Source organism: Carassius gibelio, chromosome A10 (genome assembly GCF_023724105.1).
Source record: "Carassius gibelio isolate Cgi1373 ecotype wild population from Czech Republic chromosome A10, carGib1.2-hapl.c, whole genome shotgun sequence".
Classification (NCBI taxonomy): Eukaryota; Metazoa; Chordata; class Actinopteri; order Cypriniformes; family Cyprinidae; genus Carassius; species Carassius gibelio.
The window spans coordinates 12789385-12811376 of NC_068380.1; the positions used below are offsets into that span (position 1 = coordinate 12789385).

Below are 21992 nucleotides of genomic sequence, written 5' to 3' on the forward strand. Positions count from 1 at the left end.
TTCTCTGTTGACTATAGAGCAGCAGTCAAAATGTCAATCCCTTGATCAGACGTGTTTTACCTTACTGCACACCGTTCTGTGAACTCATTCCATATGTGATACATTTTATATGCAAATAACTTTATTATGCTAGATTGCCTGAGGCCCAATGCAAAAACACACATTAGTCTAATGAGACATCATGGTTACACAGCAGGTGGATGTAGTACAGACACTAGAGCTCAGATCAAAGAAGGACTGGAGAGGTCGGACAACTGGAGATGGAGAGAGAGAGATTTCTTTCCTGGAATGGTGACGGCAACATCCAGGGGTCAGGACTGAGGGCTAATGATGCTACTCGTATGAAAACTAAGAGTGACTGAGGCAATCTTTTTTTTTAAGTTATAATTTATTTCTGAGATACACTACTATCCATTCAAATGTTTGGGATAAATACTTATTCAGCAAGAAAACATTCAATTAATATTTTATAAAATATTTTTTTGTTCAAATAAATGCTGTTAAATGAAAGTGTGTTTGTGGGTGTTGGGGAGAGGGATTGTCATGTTTTCACAAAAATATTATTATTTCATTTTTTGATTTTTTTTTTTGAATTTCACTGTTTTCAACATTTTTATAGCGCTTTTATCAATACAGATTGTAACAAAGCAACTGAACAGCATTAAATAGGAAAATATTATGTCAATAATTCAAAAAGGCAGTTCATCATTGAATTCAATGATGACATAATCCAGCTCAGTTTAGTTTAAATAGTGTCTGTGTAATCAAGTCGACAACATCGCTGGAAACAAAGTGTACCCATCTAAGAAAGCCAGAGGCCACAGTGGCAAGGAACCATAACTCCATCGGGCAGTTCTCCTCTGGCCAGACGAAACCAGCAGTTCAATTCCAGGCTGCAGCAGCGTCTCACTGTGCAGAGGACTCCTCTGGTTCCCGTGTTCTTGTCACGGTGGCCGTCTAGGAGACAAGGTATTGACTGCTGATCTGTCTCTGGGGCTCATCTGGTTGTCCTGGTCTCCGCTGACATTCAGAGCTGTAGAGGTCCTCTCTAGGTGCCGATCTACCATCTGGGCTGGATACGTACTGGATCCGGGTGACTGCAGTGACCATCTGATCTGGATACAGACTGGATCTGGTGGCTGCGGTGACCTCGGAATAAGAGAGAAACAGACTAATATTAGCATAGATGCCATTCTTCTAGCGATGTAGAAAGTACATTATGTATTATGGGAAGTGTTCCCGGTTCCAGTTCTCCTAATTAATGACGCCTAAAAATCCTTTAAAATATCTTAACTTTAGAAATGTGTCAGTGTGTTATGTGTAAGCCAGGTTAAAGAGGTTGGTCTTTAATCTAGATTTAAACAGAGTGAGTCTGCCTCCTGAACAATTGTTGTTAGGTTATTCCAGAGTTTGGGAGCCAAGTAGGAAAAGAAACTGCCACCTGCAGTTGATTTTGATATTGGCAGTATTATCAAATTGCCAGAGTTTTGAGAACACAGCGGACGTGGAGGACTATAGTGCAATAAGAGCTCCCTCAAATACTGAGGTGCTAAACCATTCAGGGCTTTATAAGTGATAAGCGAGATTTTAAAATCTAATATGATGTTTGGTAGGGAGCAAGTGCAGAGATGACAGAACCAGGCTAATATGGTCATACTTCCTGGTTCTAGTAAGAACTCTTGCTGCTGCGTTTTGCGGGCCTTCCTGCATGTACTATCAAGCCTCTGCAACTGATCCAGAATGCAGCAGCGAGAGTCTTCTTCAGTGAGCCAAAAAAAGCTCACATTACTCCTCTCCTCATCTGGTTACACTGTCTACCACTAACCTCTCGCATCAAATTCAAGATACTGATGCTTGCCTACAATACGACCACTGACGCGACACCAATATACCTAAACCCACTAGTTCAAACGTATGCGCCATCCAGAAGCTTGCATTCTGCAAGTGAATGGTGCCTTGTGGTGCCATCCCAAAGAGGTTCAAAATCACTCTCAAGGACCTTTTCCTGGACTGTGCCCAGCTGGTGGAATGACCTCCCAATCTCAATTCTAACAGCTGAGTCCTTATATTGATTTTCAAAAAACATCTAAAAACCAACTAATACTAGCACTTACCTTTTATTTTCTATTCTATACTATTCTTGAAAAAAGATAATAAATAAATAAAACATCTTAAAATATGTCTACTATATGCATTCCTTTCTTCTTTATGCCCTTGGTCAACAGTACAGAATATAATCAATTATGCACTGCAACATTGTTTTAATATGTTAAGACTGCTCAAATAACACATTTTAATGGGCATTTGACCAGCATGCTTGCGTATCTAATTTCAGTGAATTCATTTGAGATTTGTCATCAGTTTCTACTCTGAATTGGATATTATAATCACTTCATAAGTTGACTGGAGTAAAATATCAGTCTAACTCTGTCCCTACAGGAAAGTCTAAAACATCTGTCAGAATGAATCACTCTTAGGAAAGGTCAGCCTTCTGTGCAGTTGCCGTTGCCATCTTATTTAATTACTGACTGAAACAACAGAAACAGAATATGACAACACGCAAATTGGCTCGCTTGACTGGCCAGCCACCAGTGTTTCATCCAATCTCAAAGGAGGCTGCAATTTCAACTATAGAGCCCCAGTAATAAATAGGTAATTTATTTAATAATGTTTATATTTTCAAGTAAGTCCTATTACAACAGCTACACTTTCCAGATTAATTCTGATTGCGTCGTTTATCGACCATATTACCATGGCATATTACCATAGTGAGTGTTTCTCCGCAATAAGTGCAAATTTCAGTAGCCGTCAGTGAATATGACCTTTGCAAGGCCAGTAAACTTGACAGAGCCCATCTGAAACACTTTATGGTTTAAATTAAAATTTGCTGAAAATGTACCTACCCTCAGGCCATCTGAGATGTAGATGAGTTTGTTTCTTCATTGGAACAGATTTGAAGAAATTAAGCAGCACATCACTTGCTCACCAACAGATCCTTTGCAATTAATGGGTGCCATCAGAATGAGAGTCAAAGCAGCTGATAAAAACATCAATAATCCACATAGTTCCAATCCATCAGTTAACGTATTTTTATGTGAAATGCTGCTAAGCTGGGATGCATTTCCCAAAAGCAACTATGGTTGCAAGTTTTGTTGAGTTCAGTTGGACTAATGACCATCGTTAGCTAACAATGCACCCCTCTTAAGTGATTTTCCATGTAAAACACACTAATGTTTCACTGTGATGGACAGTGGATGTCTTTATGCTATGTTGGTCCCTATATAGCTCATGTTGCCCCTTAAATGTAAGTCGATAGTATTTTTGCCAGGCATTTTTATTGTCTGACAGGTAGAAATCACACTTAAGATGACTTATAAAGTATGAGCAATAATACTAGTGATGCTTGCTAACAAAGTACTGCTAATAAACAGTAATTTTATAAAAGATACTGCTTGAAAACAATGAATTACACAGTCCAATTTTAATAAAAAAAAAAAAAAAAATCAGTGTTTTGTAATCTATTTAGCTTTTTTTGTAATCCAAGTGCTTGATCATTTATGATCATGACAGCTCGTCGCTAATGTACCCAGTCACTGTAAGGCCTTTTTTTTAAATGCTTGGTGTGACATGACTAGTTTAAGTAATTTGTGGTATTGAGCACACTTAGGCCATGAATAATTTGAGTAAACATGTCTAATCGTGTTTTACAGAATGAGAGCGTTTTAATGAGAACAAAGCTGTCGACTCAGGCACACTGTGGCCCAGAAGAAACCTTCAGATCAGGTGCAGTGCCTCCTGTAGCTTCTTCCCCTCCTGCACTATCTGTAATAATGAGCGGATGTAAGTGAGATGGGGACTAAAAGGAAATCTCTCAGAAATCGCTCTCTCAGAATCTTGGCACACAACATATGCAAACAGTAACTGGCCAAGAAGGACCTAAGACAACAATTCTGCTATCTAGTCATGGTGGATTTACAGAGAGGTCTTGTGTAAAAGTCTTTATAAATGTCTTCTGTTTTTAGCACCAATAGCCTTGGTGCCACAAACGATGCGCTCCGGTCCACCTGAGTTTCAATTCCGGCTTGAGGACCTTTCCCAATCCTGCCCCCGACTTCTCCCACTTCGCTTCAGCTGTAAACATGACATCATAATAAAGGCATAAAATTTAAATAAAATAAAATAATATATATATATATATATATATATATATATATATATATATATATATATGGCAAAAATTTAAAAACGTAAATGTAAATAATCGTAAATAAATAAAATAAATAAAATGATAACAATTATATAAATTACATAACAAGTCAAATTAGAACAAATGTTTCTTCAAGGCACTGGATTTTTATAGATTTTTCGGGATGAGAGCTAGAATAAAGCTGGCAATTTAATTAATCATTCAAGGAAAAAAAAAAACACAAACTAAGTAGGATCGTGAGAAAGAGAGGCCAGCATTGATTTTTCAAGTCTCTCAGTTTCCCATGTATCACACTCTTGGAGCTTTAGGCACAAAAAACAATCCCAGAGCCCAAAGTATAAAGGCACGGAAGATGGTTCTCAGTCAGGCATGGAACAAACTGAGGAAACAGACAAAAAGAAAAGGACAAATGAGTGATAGAAAGACAGAGAGCGAAATCGAACACCTGCTGGGCTCTGGTTTTCAATTACTCTTTATAAGATTTAATAAGGTTAATTAGCCACTATAATTAGTTAAAATGCTTTTACTGACAACTCAAAGCTGCTAACTTGCAAAACCATCCACATTCAATGCGCTTTTCTATTTAGTTTATTTATTTAGTTCTATTTTTTTTCCCCTCAATATCTCAGTAATTCCCAGAGAGAAATAAACAGTCTGTGTTATGGGAGGTATTTTGCACCTTCATTAGAGGAAGTCACCATATCTACTAGTGATTAATAAACTATATTATAATAATATTTGTATTGGATGCAAGTAAAGTACCAGTTGAATTTCCTTAATAGAAATATGAACTAACCTTACCTCAACATCATTTCCAAAACTTAGTGAGTTGTCTTGCTGACAACAGAGGCAGCTTGCAGTCAGCGTTGTAATTGTTAGGCCTTTCACAATAATTAATATATATATATATATATATATATATATATATATATATATATATATATATACATATATATACACACACATATCACAATATATATATTCAAATGTTTACATTGTTTCATTGGTGGCGAGACCCCTTGCCACTGTGGTGAAACCGTGGTGCCATCGAGCATGGAGGAGCGGTCTGCTGCTATGGACACTCGAGGCGGTGGGCTGGAGTATGCTGCCAGGAGGACGGACTAACTCGCTGCTAGCCTCCTGGGATGTGGAGGGACAGCTGCCATCCGTGAGGGAGTGGAGGAGTCGTCACCGTTTGCCTGAGAAAGGAGCCTGTTGCCATCCGCCATGATGGGGAGGAGCAGGGAACGGGGGACTCCTGCTGGCTTCCCAAATCCGGAGGAGCCGTCACCATCCACTGGGTGGTGGAGGAGTGTTGTGCCGTCCACTGAGGGCTATCCATTGCAACCGCCACTCACCATGAAAGTCTGACACTGTCTGTCCATACCCCCAGGTACACCGCATCCACCGGAGTGGTAAGGGGGGAGTAGAGCGCAGTCTATGATACTCATATGATATGTTTATGATACACTGCACCTGAGAGGGGCGATGGGGGTGTGTGATGAGTGGGGAGGGGCTGAGAGCTGTGGGAACGGAGCAAGGCCAGTGGAGTGAAAGTGTTAATGAGCTACACCTGTGCCACTCACCGGACTCGATGTCCAAGGGGAACCTCCGGAAGGATAAAAGGAGGAGTGACAGCAATTCAAGATGAGAGAGGATCAGGCCTGGGTTTTGTTGTTGTGTGGCAGTCATCCGCGAGGGGCTGTCGCGCTGTTTTGTGTTTATTTTATTATTAAAGTTTTTGTTTAAATGTTCGCAGGTTCCCGCCTCCTTCTTCCTGACCTACAAATGTTATTACAGTCCCCATGTTTAGGGATCTGTGCCTTTGATAGTTAGATTTACATTTCTCTCTTCTTTTTATTTGGCACTTCAAAGTGAGAAACATTGTATCTGGCTGTGACTTACATGATTTCAGGGACCTCATTGTAAAAAAAAACAAAAAAAAAAACATCTTTGACCAGTCCAGTGTCTTGTTCATTGCTACACTCTGAGTGAGATCTCTTTGATTTCGTGACACTTTTTACAGCAGAAACTAGAAACAAGAAGTTTTACATAGATTGTGTAGTTATGTATTTTTTTTTTCAATGCTTTCATTCTACAGTCCAGATAAGAGGTTCTCAGTTGGTGAGTTGCAAACCAAATATGGGTCGCTGGACTGTTCTGATTGAAAACAGCAGAAAAAATAAAATTAAATAAAGAAATAAAACAATCCATATAGTAAATGTAAAAAAATATATAATCATATAATCGTATAATCGCATCTAATTGTATAACCACACAAAAAATAGCAAGAAAGAATAGTCAGATACTGTACCAACATGGATAGGTTGCGTGACATGTCCTTATCTAAAAAAAAAATATTAGTATTATGCAGAGTAAATGACAAAATGGTCCATTTACTTACAGTGAGCTTAAACATAGTTTGAGTCAACCACAAAGTGTTTTATGTTGTAAATCATTGGTTTCCAAGATCATGAAATCCCTGAATTCAATATATTGATTAACCAATCACTTTAAACATTTTCATATTGTTTGACCTATAAAGAGATATATTTTAGTTTCTGTTTTTCATTTACTTTTATAACATTTTTATTTTTATTTTATTGCTATTTTTTGGTGCTGTGTTGGATTACCATTTGATGTACAATGGAAAATCTGGACTTTCTTTAATCAGCCTGAATACTGACAGCATAAGAAACAATAAACAACTTTAACCAAAGGCATAACTTGGGAAGTTTTCTGATACCATCTTCAGTAATTTACACTACAGGGGAATATTTAATTAAGCATTCACATCAGTTTTAACATTGTCCACACACACCTATAAATTTAATTGGGGCTGAACTGACAAATTATAATGTGAAATAGACCACAATCCCAAATACATAGCCAATGGGTGTCAATACTACCAAAGTTAGGAATGTTATATATGGTATAGATACAGCAACATAATAAAACACAAATATATTTACAGAAAATTGGAATGGACTCTGGTGTGATTTGATTACTCTCAACTTAAACCATTATCCCGCTGTGACCGCCAAGCAGAACTTATATGACTGCAGTACTGCGGGCTATATTTCATTTGATAGGATTACAGTGACGAATGTTAGCCTGCAGGGAATTGTGGCCACAATACGCTTGTGCTATTCAAACATTCAACAAAAGTACAGACCACTCCGAACAGTGTAAATCAATGTAGTCCCCCCCCATCAAACCATATTGAACTGAATAATTGGCGATTACAAACCTGCTTCAAACTGTCTCCCTCATCTTTTCCATCTCAACAACATCAGTCTCACCAATGTCAGCTTTCAGTCTTTTCTTTGTTGTGTCCTAATCCTCTCTTTGTAACCGTTATCATGTTTGTATTTCCTATATAATAGGAAGAATATCTGCTGTCTTGGAGAATTGATGCCTCAGTTGTTATCCTCAAATCTTGTTTACTGCAAGTCTGAATGTATAAAATTAATTCCTATCGAAAACAGAGTAAAAGGAAAGGCAAATTCCAGGTAGTCGAAGTTGAAGCTTGTGTTTACCTCTTAACAGTGGCTCAAATAAGTTAATTGAATCAATTATTCAAACAATCTGTAAAATAAAATAAAAAAACTGACTCATTCAATAATCAAGTCCTTAGAGCATTCTATTCAAGTGGGGTACTTGAATACCCCCCCCCCCCACACACAAAAAAAAATGTAGTTTTTGTAATCATTTGTAATCATGTAGTAATCATGTAGTGTATACCCAGCATAAGTTTGAAAAAAATTATTATGCTGAAAACAAGTTGAAACTCCAGCTTTATTTATTCAGTTAATTGAGTCCCAGGTGTGTTTTATACATGATTGTTTGCGAGTATAAATTGTGAGATGTTACAGTTAGCCTATAATGTAAATATCATGATTATGGTTAAATAAGACAAAACATCAAATATAACTACATTATACATTAAATTTCATATTAAACGACAAGGAGACATAGCACTCAGTTTAGTGCTTTTCAATATCACCAACTTGTATTAATAAAATTAATAATAAATGTATATTTATATAAATACATAAGAATGTTTTATATAACCATGTACATGAACGTTGTAACATGTAGTTATCTTGTGTTTAAATTGTGTTGTTGGTTTGACCAGGGCTGCGTTCAGCCACGACAAAACGTTGCACAACGTTTTTTAAACAGAAACGGTGATGCGTTGAACACACTGTTCTGATGACGCAAGTGTTGCAACTATGGCAGCTGAGAAGGCCATTATTTGTGTTCTTTGTGAAGAATTTTCGGAGCCATCTATTTAGCCTCACATACTGACTTTATTTGTAGTTCAAACGGTTTTAATACCCTGTATTTTCTTTCTCATTTGTAGGAAAAGCACTTAATAACCATTGTTTATTTCTATACCAAATGTCATACACTTGCAATGAAGCTAAAAATATAAACAACTACATCATTATGTTGATATCCTATATTTTTACAATAAAACTTACAACAAACATGTCTTCTAACATCCTCAGTTGTTGCGTATACTGAGCTACAACGAACACATTTTTACATTATTTTCCTTGAAGACATTGTGCGAGTTCACTTTAATACCGTGTGCTTTATATACATGTTGCTGCTGATTGGACTGCAGTTCTGACACACCCACCAAACAAGAGAAAACGCATCTCAAGCCCCGTTGCACACCGGTGCACGCCGTTTCCAGGAAACGTGACGTTCAGAACGGAAACCGTAGCAAAACGTTGCGCACCGTTTTGAACTTGAACATGCCCCTGGTTTTCCTGTTCTAATTAGTTCATTCTGTCCACCTGTTCTCTTGTTAGTTACCTCATTAGTTCCTTTGTTTGGTTCATTCAAGTCCTCAGTTTTCCCTCAGTGTTTGTTGGTTCTCGTTTATATTGGTTTATAATTAATTCCTGTCTCCAGTATCTCTCAGTGTTTATCTGCGACATTGTGAGCTTTCTTATCCAGACTGTAACAAAGGTATGGTACTTAAATTCTATTGATTCACATACTGTATATTATATTAGCAAAGTATATAATGTCATTATGTATTATGTCGATCCTTATACTTGCATGACTCAAGTGTTGTATATGCATGATATTGCAGGGCTTTCTGAATGAATGCTTTTTGTCAAGTGAAGTGAATTCCAATGGATATCTTTTGCTCCGGGAGTATGGAACAGTGAACACGTAGGGACCTGTCAATTGGAATGCAGCTTTTGCGAGCGAGTCACTGAATCATTCAGACATTGAATTGCACATATATTAAAAAAAAAAAAAAACTATTCACTGAAGAACGAAGCACCACTACTGTGTGGCCTTCTTCACTGGTAGAGCAAAAAGAAAACAAAATAACTGGAACTATTGGGTTGAGAATGTAAGCAACTCAATATTAACTTATTGTTTCTTGATCTCATACACTGTCTTGCTTGCGTACTATTGCACGCACACACACACACACACACACACACACACACACACACAAGATTGTTTGACAATACTAGAGATGACATCTTAATGAACTTCCCATGTTTTTATAGGAGGTTAATTGTTTTTTTTTCTATGTACTAACCTGACCCTTACCCTAACAAAACCCTCAAAGTAACCTGAGAACACAATTTGATCCATACTGAAACCATACTGATCCCAAACTTTTGAACAGCGGTGTAGCTCCGCCCCTTTTTAGCACATTCTTTCCTATTGTATTTCCACAGCATGAAGTTTAGGTTGTACTAATTTATGAATGAACCACTCGTTTGACATTTGTAACGACGAACGCTTCAAACATTACAATGCACAAGATTTGTTAACTCTACAATAAAAAAAAAAATGTAAAAAAAAATTCACTTCACCAGCTAATTACACTTAAAACAGCGGTGCTATAGAGATACCACAAAAACGGAAGTTCAAAGACAAAAATTCCAATGATGGCTACACACTTGTTTCTCTGACGCATAAAGTTTGTAGTCAAACGTGTATAAACTATATGTATGTATGAATGAATGAAATGTAAATTAATGATAATGGCATAATCACATTCTCACAGTCACGCCCCTGGACTCATGCGTTTGTGCTCTCCCTGTTGGATTTACTCCTGTGTTGGATTAATAAAGACTATTTTGATTATCCTCGGCTCCGTGTTCCTATACAATAGCGTGACAGAAGACCCAACCTATATACAGTTTAAATTCTGTTTGTCTCCCCTCTGCTTGTTTTCCGTGTTTTTTCCTCTGTCCTTTTTCTTTCCATTGTTCTATGGATCCCCTCCTTTGCTCAGGGAACAGACCAGACTGTTCTGGGTCATGGCATGCCTCACCAACTACCTGGACGACGCGCTCCGTGCTTTCTACATAAGCCCGAGCCCACTGATAACGGAGAGCCAGAGCCTAACCTGTTAGGCCAGGTTTGAGAGGTGGCTACAGTGCCCACCACAAGGGAGAGAGCCACGGACAGTGTGAGTACGGAGTTGAGTTTTGCCCCCTGCATCGTGGCTGAGGGTGAGCTGAATATGGAGCACCAAAAGGGCCAAAATGAGGAGGTGGATCTTATAGACTGGGAATTGGAACTGGAAATTGAACTGCCCCCTCTCCTCTCTCCATCGTCTCTGCTAGTCAAGTCCAGCCCTTCTTCATCCTTGGTTTCCTCTTCTAGCTCTGAGGGGGCTTCTGATCCTCCAGTGCCCACTCCTAGAATGTGTCGTCCAGTGCCCGCTCCTAGAATGTGTGCTCCAGTAGCCGCTCCTCCAAAATGCCCACCCTCCCACCTGCACCTGCCTCCTCAACCTCATCTGGCAGCCCCTCTGCTCACTCTAACCCCACCATCTACGCAGTACGAGCCCCATGGGACTCCACCGTGGCTGGAGTCTCCCTCGCCTCTGTCTCTAGCCTTTGAGGCCCGGACTCCACATTGGCCCATGGTCCCAATGGCTCCACCTTGGCTCCTACTTCTGTACTGTCATTAAGTTGGAGTCATTAAGTTGGACTCATTAAGTTGTATTTTATCCCTCCATGTGTTCCATGTCCCATGTTAATTATTTCATTCCTTGTCATTTCAGTTCAGTTTTGTCGTGCCTACTAGTTCCATACGTGTGTCTTCCTTCTGTTCTCCATGTTGGATTTATTCCTGTTTAGATTAATAAAGACTATTTCGATTATCCTCGGCTCCGTGTTCCACAGAAGCAAGACACTCACAGGGAAAAGTTTTTATTTTTGGTCAATGAAGAACAGGGAGTCAAGGTCATGGCATGAGGTATGTGATAACACTGCAGCATTCTCATTCTCAAAGTCAGCAGAATAACAGAATTAATGTTCTTCACTGCCAAAGCTGGCTTGAAGTAAATAAAATAAAAAATGCCAAATGCCATCTCCCCTAATGCTCACAGGCACTGCTGTTAAATCCTTTTCCCCTGGTCATTGAGCATTGGCTCATTAGTACGAATGAAGATCTTAGGGGACAGATCGCTTTTGATGTTTTGGCAAGGATTGGTGTGCAGCTGACAGCTTCGTGTTGGGAAAGTAATGGACAAGCACTCTTTGGTCCTCTGTGAAATTGTTGCCACATTATCTGAATCAAACTCCTATTGGAATGCCACATTTACCATGAGACTGATGAAAGTATGAGCGTGTGTGTGCTACACCACAAAGTGGTTTGAATGTCTTTTGTGTGTGTGCCTGCACTCAGCAGCTCAAAGGGACGGAATGGACTGCATTTGTGTCCATGACATTTTGTGCCTCTCCCATGTGTGCATATTAATGACATGTGGTATTTCTGAAGCCCAATAAAATATGCCCCTTGATGGTATTGTGTGGATCGTGTGGAACATGACGGGGGGTTCGGAGGAAGAACAGGTTTCAAAGGTGACCTGCCTCTTGTTTGGTCTGGGAGAACAAGCGCAGTGTGATGGGGTGTGTGCCCTGAATAGCAGCAGACATCAGTGTGGATTAAACTCAGTGAACATGTACAGCCTGTGAGAGTTTCAACAGGTTTTTTTTTTTTTTTATTACTTTTAATTTTTTATTCTAAACAACAGTAGTTTGAAAACCACCTGGAGTCTTTGCTTTTGCTGGAGTTTTTGCATTGTTTTGGGATTTGCCATCAGGATTCTCTGGCTCTTTGTAGTTTTTTTTTTTTTTTTTTTCAAAGTATATCTGAATTAGTCATTTGTTTATCTGTTGAACCCATAGGAGAGCGAGCAAGTCAAAACAGAATTTTGTGGAGGAAACAGGGAATATCTCTTTATTGTCTTGCTGGAATCTCGATCAAGACTCCATTATAGGAATATTTTATTGCTCAGTGGTTGCTATTTATAACCTCAGGAGACTTAGTTGTGATACTCATTTCAGTCTCAATTGTGTCTCGGATGAGAACTGAACAAGAGCTGGAACGTACCTTTTGCAGGGATTCAAACCCATGTTGTCTGGGTGCAATTATGCTTCATATCAACCCTCACCTGTGCTCTAACATTCATATTTAATTTTGTATTTAAAGTGAGATTCTGTACCCCTAATTCATTCAGTTTATTATCCATTATCATCCTCTCCCTTTGACATTTCCTACAATATAGAATTACATGCTCCACTGATTCCTCTTCCTGGCACTCCTCACACAATCACGTCTGATGTTTCCCTATCATTTTTTATGTTTTATTTAGAGCACAGTGTCCCAGCCTTAATCTTGTTAGTATGGTTTCCTCTTTCCTGTCTCCACTTCCTACCTTATTTACCTTAATACTCTTCTGGATGTGGTATAGGCGTCTCCCTTTCTTCTCATTATCCCACAATTCTTGCCACTTTTGGTAATTTTTTTCCCAGATTAACAAGCAATCAATCCACATCCTTAAACAAAATAGAATAAGGAAAAACAAGACTAAAAGCAAACACAAAACAGAGCTCACAGGCCAATCCGCCATTGAAGTGCCAGCAGGTATAAAATAAGTAGAGGCCTCAGGCGTTTGTAATAGTCTCCGCCCACATCCAATTAGCAGCTCCACTCAGTAAAGGAAAAAGGAAAGAAAGAGCAGGGGCTTGACTCAAGAGCTCTCATATTTGTCTTCTCTAAGTTTCAGAAGTGATCTCAGTAACTTTACAAGGTGTGCACGAAGTCAAATGCCTCAGTATGAGCTCAAACATTTATTCCATATAATATGTTTTAATAATCAAATTAGTAAATTAATAATCAAAACAAAGTCATAAGCCATTTATGTGCCTTTCAGCAAAAAAGCCCCCCCCCCCATTTAGTGCCATACAAATACTTTATTTGATGCACACTTTGTAAAGGCGTTGAGATACCTTCTAAAGCATTACAAGAGGCAAAAATGAAACCCCCAGATTATTTAGCTAAAGAGAAAAATCTAAGCACAGTGTGTGTGATGTTCTTGAGATCTTTAATCTAAATTTTTGAGGAAACAAATGTGAGAGTCACTAGCTAAGGAGAAAAATCTGAGCACACTGTAGGACCTTGTTTAGATCTTTTTTTTTTTTTTTTTTTTTTTTTTTTTTTATCTTTAAAGGAGACTATTGTGAGATTGTTAAGAGATTTTGTCTCAGGAGACAAATTTTAGAAGCAGGACCACAAAAAAAAATCTCCATTCGATCTTAAAGTAACCTCATTTCTGTCTAGGAGAAATATTTGAGATGTTAAAGAGATCTCACTTTTGATTTTTCTTTCTCATCTGAAGACTTTATAAGATGTTCAATGATGTTTTGCAAGTATTTAGATTTACCTTTTGATTATGAATTGTAAATACATTTTCCTCCATTTTCATGTAAATTTATATTTTAGAATGACGTTTTTAAGTTTTCAATATTTTCATGAAGTCATATTATATGGAATAGATGGATGGTTGAATAGATGGATGGTTGAATTGACAATGGCGATGGACGAATGGACAGGCAGGAAGATAAATGTATAGATTAATGTATTAAATAATGTATTAATGAATAAATGGATGGATGGAAGGATAGAGAACACATTTATAATATTCATTACATTGAATTGCTTATGTTTATCAGATTATTAGACGTTCACCAACGTTTTACAAGTATTGAGATTTATTTTTTGATTACATTTTGAAATATGACCTCATTTTTACAGACATTTATATTTTAGTGACTTGGGTCATTTTATATGGATGGATTGAATGATGGATAGATGGTTGGATGGATGAATGTGCAGATTGATGGGTTGACCGATGATTGGATAAATGGATGAATACATGGACAAAATGATGATTGGATGGATGGAAGAAATGAATGGTTTTGTCTGACGAAAGGAGAGCTGGCCAACCGACTGAGCCTGGTTACTCCCAAAGTTTTTTCTCCATTTCCGTCACAGATGGAGTTTTGGTTCCTTGCCACAGTCACCTTTGGCTTGCTTAGTTGGGGATGCTTGACTGATTGCACAGACGCTATTGGAAGAGAGCTGAACTGGATGATGACATAATTGTTTCATCAATGAACTGAATTTAGCTGGGGAAAAAAATGACGTGTTATTGTCTTCTTGCATTATTAACAAACTATTTTCCTGTTTGACACTGTAAAGCTGCTTTGATACAGGCAATATTGGTTAAAGTGCTATATAAATAAAGGTGACTTGACTTGATATGTAGATAAAATGAAGGATAAATGGGTGGGTTGATGCATGAACAGATGGATGGATATGTGATAGAATGATGGATGGATGGAAAGATAGACAGGTAAATGGATGGGCGGATGATAGATGAATGAATAAACAGATGGATGACTGGAGGTATGGATGAATGGATGAACTTAAGAGTTCTAAAATGGCTGATGCTGAAATATCAGCCTCTCACTAATAAAGTGAGAAAGAGAGTTGTTGTAATTCTGATCACTGGCACCTGTTAGTGAAAGAAACCTAACAGCATCTGTTCTTGAAGGACACACACACTAAACCAACACACAGCAGGCACACTACTTCTCCCTCTAACACTCCATTCATCGATGCTTTTGACACTCATCCCACTGCCATTTGTCTGGGATCATTAAGAGTGAGCTTTTTTCACAGTATTAAAAGTACACACTTATCCGTCTCAATTTAGCCCCTTTAACACTGCACACTGAACCCGGAAAATTGGCAGAACATTGGCAAACACGTCCCGGGATTGCCGGGTTCAGTCCCGGAACGAGCGCTGTGTGAACAAAAGACAGAACTAATGCCATAAAGGGTGTGCCGTAGTGATGACGCACATTATCGCACTTCTCTTTTACCATCTGAAGGCAGATCAATGTTCGCGACAAACTGTAACTAAGCAGAGATCAGTCAGCTTCTCATTTTCTGCGCTGAAGCTGAGATCATGAAGTTAGCGTGCCTAGTGTTTTTCGACTCGTACATTACATGACACGCCCTGATGTCACGTTTGTTTAAGGGACCTTTACGGGGTTGTGTGTGAATGCACGCATATTACGGGTAATCACTGGCAGTGTAAAAGTGCAAAATCTAGCGACCCGGGAACAATTGCCGGGACACATTACCCATGTATTTTCCGGAATCGCAGTGTGAAAGGGGCTATAGAGGAGGAGCAGGAGTCAGTCTCCAGAGGTACGCTCACAATAATAATAAACTTTATTTTAAATAGTGCCTTTAAAAGCAGCATCTCAAAGTGCTTTACATATAAAAATATGAAGTTAAAAGATGCATACAACAGTACAGACAGTAAAGAACTAACCAAACAATACAAAGCCAATATAATAAAAGACGTATACTCATAATTCGTGCTCTGCATTTAACCCATCCAAAGTGCACACACACACACACATCCTGAGCAGTGGGCAGCCATTTATGCTGCGGCACCCAGGGAGCAGTTGGTTTTGTTAGTTTTCTTATTGATTTCTTAAAATCAATTGAAAACTAACAGGAAACCAGTGCAATTTTAGGGGTAGCTTTAGAAACTCCAGCCAGCAAAGCATTATACAGTAATAATCATTATGCAAAAAAACAAAAACAAAAAAAGTGTTGATTCAATTTTCAGCCACAGAAAATGTCAACATTGGATGTTAATTTGGCAATATTCTGAGATGAAAAACTGTAATACTGTATTACGAACATGGATCAAATGTTTAGTTGGTGTCAAGTATCACCCCCAGATTTTTTATAGTTTGACACTGTAAAACAGAGCCGTCCACACTTAAGTTTACAGACTCTGCACAGGCATATTGACATCAGGTTACATTTATGTAGATCTGAGTGTCATTGCATTAAAAGTTAAGATCAAGTAAGTTCTTAAAAGTTGGCCCAATGAAAAATGTAAATACTAAAAAGTAAAATGCCCAAAACTGATACCTGGGGTACACCAGAGTTCAGCACACCAACCTCAGACCTGCAACCACCCATCGCAACAAACTGCTTGCAATCAGAGAGATAGGACTTAAACCACTCCAATAATTGGAGTTAATTAATGTTTCAGCATTAATGTTCGAGATGCCTTTCCGGTCTTTACATTATCTTCATGCAGCTAATAGAGCTAATTTAACTTTTATGGGGCTTTGTTTGAAGTGCTATCAAACAACTCTCTGTATCTATAATTTGAACTAAAGCACCTGAAAATAGTCCTCAGAAGAGGGGAAAAGAATGAGAAGGGCACACAGAAGCTACGTATGTAGCAATTAGCACTGTTAGTAATCTGTTTCTTTCCCGGTCTTTTTTTGTTTTGTTTATTTATTTTTTTGTAGCCATGATACCTGAGCCACCATATGGAGCTGGTCTCCTCACATCTTTACTCTTAGGCCCCGTCCAAACGGAGACGGAGCTTACCCCAATCTGATCTTTTTTTTCCTTGTCTCAAGAAATATCCGCATCCACACGAAACCGCAAAATGATGTAGTATACATGCCAGACCAGTATGTGGCGCTGTAATTCTGCCACAGAGATACACTAAAAACAGAGAAGAAGACTTGGACTATGCTCATAAACATTGTGCGTGGTACACAAACGAACATGGAACAATAAATTAAAAAAAAATAATAATTTGTGCGTATTCACAGAAACGCGTCTCCGTGTGGACGGGGCCTTAGATTCTTCTCTGCCGTTCCCCTCAGATTCACCTGCACATCCCAGCAGAAATGGCAATAATTGCTTCAATGTACAAAGTAATTATCTCAGGTAATTAAGACCCTGTATAGAATAAGAGCAAGAGGACCATTCGCGTTCCCGGGAGTGAATGAGGGCTGAATTTTTTTTCTTTCATCTGTTTTAATTGAAAGGTAATGGGACCTGGGCTCTGAAAAACTCCTGGGCAATGAGACATGCGGGGACTTTGGGGCTTTAAAGTCATGGCCACTGTAATTGTGCGACTGAAGCTTTTTATGTCACAAGCTGTGCATGTGGGGTTCATAACAATCTGTAATCACAGGAGGCTTTTGAGAATGTAATTGAAAATCTGCAAAGCAAGCCTATCACCTGTATGAAATAGAAATCCAAGATCTCCGTCACAATCAATACTTTCATTGTTATTTTGTCACCATATAGAGAAATTTATAATTGCTGCACTTGTAGTCATTCACCCATTAACTGTTCAAATCCTGTTTTTTGTTCATTGATAATGTTTTTTGTGTACCATATGTGTGTGTAATTTACTAAAACAATGTTCATTTCAGATTAAAGCAACAGGGTCTGTTCATATAATCTCAAGGGGAAATATGCTACGGCTTGAGGTGTTTAAAGTATGTTGATATCTCTAACATGGCCTGTTACAACTAAACAACAATCTGGCAAGTGTCAGGGTTCTGGACTGTCTGTGTGTGTTTTGGAGTGTTATGTGAGAGCAAGAGCATTTTGCCAACAAAATGGTCATTCAGGATTAGAACTGACAAATTACTTTGATTAATAATTATGATTAATTATAATAATTGAATTATAATAATTAATGAACACTTCAGTGTCGACATATGAAGTATTCACAAGAAAACATTGAAAAAACATGCAATTAAATTATTGTCTTTCAACTGATTTGGTTTGTAGCTCAGGATTAGAAGCTAAATGATCTGGGGGAAAATACCATTTTCTAAATATCAGAAGAAGGTTTAATGGGATTGGAATTAACATGATACATAAATTGTAACAATTTTAACTTTTGACTGAATCAAAGCAGGATGTTAATACTTTTGTGTTTTTTGTAGTGCTGCTTTTTAGCTGAATTGTTACTTATTAAACTAAACATTAAACCAACTTCAGCTGAACAATGAGACTATCTAATGATTATCTTTTGAACTGAACTGATTCCGATGGCACACATTCAATCCAAATGATCCATTGGCGTGCAAGTGATATAATTCTAAATTAGTCCAAATCTGTTTCAATGAAGAAACAAACTCATCTGGGATGGCCTGGGGAACAGGTAAGTAACATTTTAGCACCCCCCCCCCCCCCCCCCCCCCCTTGGAGTTGTAATGAGTCACAAAAGGAACCGTTTACATTTTAAAAGAGCGAAACACCTGAGTCACCTTTTTGTGTCATTGACAAACAAGAGTTGTTTTGAAGTGACTCTGAACACATTGGCTTCCTTGACAGAATGTTATGTTTGCCCATAAAACAGTCTCACAATAGAGACTATCTCTCTGCTACAGCAGAACATAGAGCACACACATTAGAGTGAGAATACTTTCATCACAGAGCCTGTCCTAACCAAAGCCCTGCCGCCTCCGGGGAGACCACTGCAATGTGATGTCTCTCAGTATGACATTGACTTCTATAATAGGTGTTTATCCTCTCAGCGCTGTCTCTGGCCAAAACAAAAGCCTCATAAGCGTTCGATTAACTGTAATTATTTTCTGTACCCCTGAGATATGCTGTGGAGGAGGCCGTCTCACGTATGACCATGGTGTGCAGAGCTCAAACAAAACAGGGCACTGCAATGACTTTTAATTGACCGTGCCAGCACTTTCCATGAATAGGGTACTGTACACTGTGGTGCCCATTATTATTATTATTTTTTTTTAAAGCATAAGGCCCAAATCAGATTTATTTAGTTATTCATATATTATGAATTCAAATTTTTTGGATTACCAACTAATCAAAACAGTGTTAACTGTGTGCATTTTACATCATTTTTTGGAACTTTTCTGTTGCATAATGGGAAAAGTAGATAGCAGATAGATAATTAGAAGTACATAATTTAATAAGAAAAAAAAACAAAAAAAAAAAAAATACAATTAAACATCCTAAAATTGCTAATTGCAAAACTCACATTACAGAAATAAGATAAAATAGTTTAAGTATATATATATTTTTTTTTATCCTGAGGTGGATGACCAATATTTTCTTTTATCAATATTTATATTTTAGTAATTTATAGTAGAATGATAAATAACATTTCTTAAACATCTTCTGAAGTATAAGTACATTTACCTTTTGCTAAAAACAAACAAAATGAAAAATATTTATTTGTCTTTGTGGGAAGTGTTTAGTCAGTTCCGCTTATGGTACACCGCACACATGAACTTGACTTCACAGAAAGGATTTACCTGTGATGGTGTCAGTGTGCCACTATTACCAGGATATGTGGATGCATTCATATGAAGTCGCTAGCACCTGATAGCTCATGATAACTCTGATAGCTCAGTCCCATCAAAAAGGAAACTATCTATTCATTAAATCCCTCACTAATAGAGCTTGTCATCAATGACATGCTTTTAAAAACACCACCAAATGATGCTAGCATGTAAAAGTTAATGAGCCGGTTTACTATTCCCCAGGTGCATTGTTTGAGAAAACTCCTAGAGGAAGATGTGAATAGGCATTATAAATTATTGCCACTGCATGGTGTGCAGGATGACACCTCAAGCTGCAAACAAGAGCCACAAATTTAGCTCGCTGTGAACAGAACATGTTTAACTTATTAGCATCTCTGTTAGCGTCATTTGCTTACTTGGAGGACTTTATAACTTCTGGATCTTAATGATGTTTACATTAGTTTTAAAGCTACCGGAGATGCCACTACTTATATATTACAAACACATAAAATAGATGTCTCAGTATTCACACTTCTTTCTGATTATTGAACATGTAGGAAGTACTTGTTAAAAGATTTTCCCCCTTGGATGTTTTCATGTTCAACAGCACTGTATCTAGGATAATGAATGTGTATATATATTTACTTTTTAATCTTTTTTATTCTTCTATAATAAATATTCTCCTATGTAAGACCCCTTTCCAGATATCACTTCAGGATTTCCCTGTATTTTACTGAATTCACCCTCAACCATCACAAGCCAATGAAGGCCTGCTGAAGACATGCATCCACACAGCAAGATGCTGCCACGATGCACCACACTTCATGGTAAGGACAGTTGTGTTATTGATAATACTTTAGTCTGATAGCTCAGTTCTGGTTTCATAAGACCATGGAACCTTCTTCCAACTGGCTTCAGAGGCTCCCGCAAGCCTTATGGCAAGCTGAAGCCTAGATGTCATGTGACACTTTTTTTAACAGTGAAGTTTCTTTGATACTCTTCCATAAAGCTCTGACTTTTCCACTATTCGGGCAGTAGTTGTTATTTGCACAGTCGGTCTAATCTCACTAAAGCTTGTAACTCCTTTAAGCCAAAAGTACACTTCATTTTTTTTTACGCTCAATAAATTTTTCTTGCAACTACTGTAGGTTAAAAGAGTACAGTGCAAGGACATTTTCTCTCACTTCTGGAGAGAAATAGTATAGAACTGGGCATGTATACAAACAAAGGATTGTAATTTTAAATGCTATGTATTCTGCCAAAGTGAACATTATTTATGAATTTTCTTTGAATCATCTGAAACAATTTACAGAAACATTAGACTAGTTTCCAATTAAAATGTTTAAGAAAAAAAAAAAAAGTCAAATTAAGTGCTTTTAAACAACCAAGCAAGAAAATATACTTACACAAAGCTGTCAACACACAAATGTCAGCTATTATAATTAATGTGAGTTTTACCAGAGAAGCTAATGTGTTCATACTTAACTAGGTCATGGCTACAATTTCACTATTGGGAGACAGAACGAGACCGATATGGAGGGAAGAGAAAAGTGAGAATTGATGGGGGAAATAAAGAAGCATGCCATTCCAACACATGAGGAAAGGCTGAATCAATCCATAATGTCTTCTTCCCTCGCTTTCTTTCTAAACCTGTGTGTGCAAACATTTATTTGTATTATTTATCAATAGAGCTGCCAAAACAAGGAACTGTTTTAAGGGTTGTAACTTATTAAATGATAACTAGGTACACTGTTTATGCACTCTGATGTAGAAGGTTGTTTTGAAATGTAGTAGGGTAGATTGTAATACATTTAAAACATTAATGTTGCATATAGAGTATAGAGCATATTGACTTTGAAACAATTTGCACACTGAAATTGCTCTTAAATGATAGCTAGTGAAAATGCTAGTAAAAGCGAGTACCTGAACATGAAATTGACAAAAATAGAGTATTTTCTTGTAAAAATTAATCCAATAACCTTTGTTTTATTTACCCTTCTTTTAACAGTGTGGTAATGGGGGTGAACTATTCCTTTAATTAGCACATGAGCAATAGTTAACTCCTTCTAGACCACTTTGGCAAGGCATGACATCTTTTCCTGTTTTCTGACACCAGATGGAGAAATAAACAATTAACAATAGCTGTTCAAATGCTGTGGAAACTTCTGCAGAGAATTTCACCGAGTTCTTGATGAACCTGCAGTGTTGCTATGGCAATACATACCCCCTGTGGTTAAACATAGACTCACTCATTCACTCAAAACATGCAGGAAGCCAGAGGAAGAGATACACAGGGGGAGGGAATTTTTATGGGCCAC

General features: G+C 37.8%; 1 protein-coding gene across 1 annotated transcript; it reads left to right on the forward strand.

The window, feature by feature from the left end:
- The first annotated feature begins 9048 nt into the window (after window positions 1-9048).
- On the forward strand, window positions 9049-11363 carry LOC128021703 (uncharacterized). Its single transcript, XM_052609003.1, has 2 exons — window positions 9049-9190; window positions 10488-11363. Exon 2 carries the CDS (start codon window positions 10719-10721, stop codon window positions 11169-11171), a length of 453 nt encoding a protein of 150 aa, XP_052464963.1. The 5' UTR covers window positions 9049-9190; window positions 10488-10718; the 3' UTR covers window positions 11172-11363.
- Window positions 11364-21992: the final 10629 nt, after the last annotated feature.

Excerpts from the sequence above, each read along its gene's own strand:
- LOC128021703 (XM_052609003.1), top strand. The coding sequence starts at position 10,719 with ATGGAGCACCAAAAGGGCCAAAATGAGGAGGTGGATCTTATAGACTGG.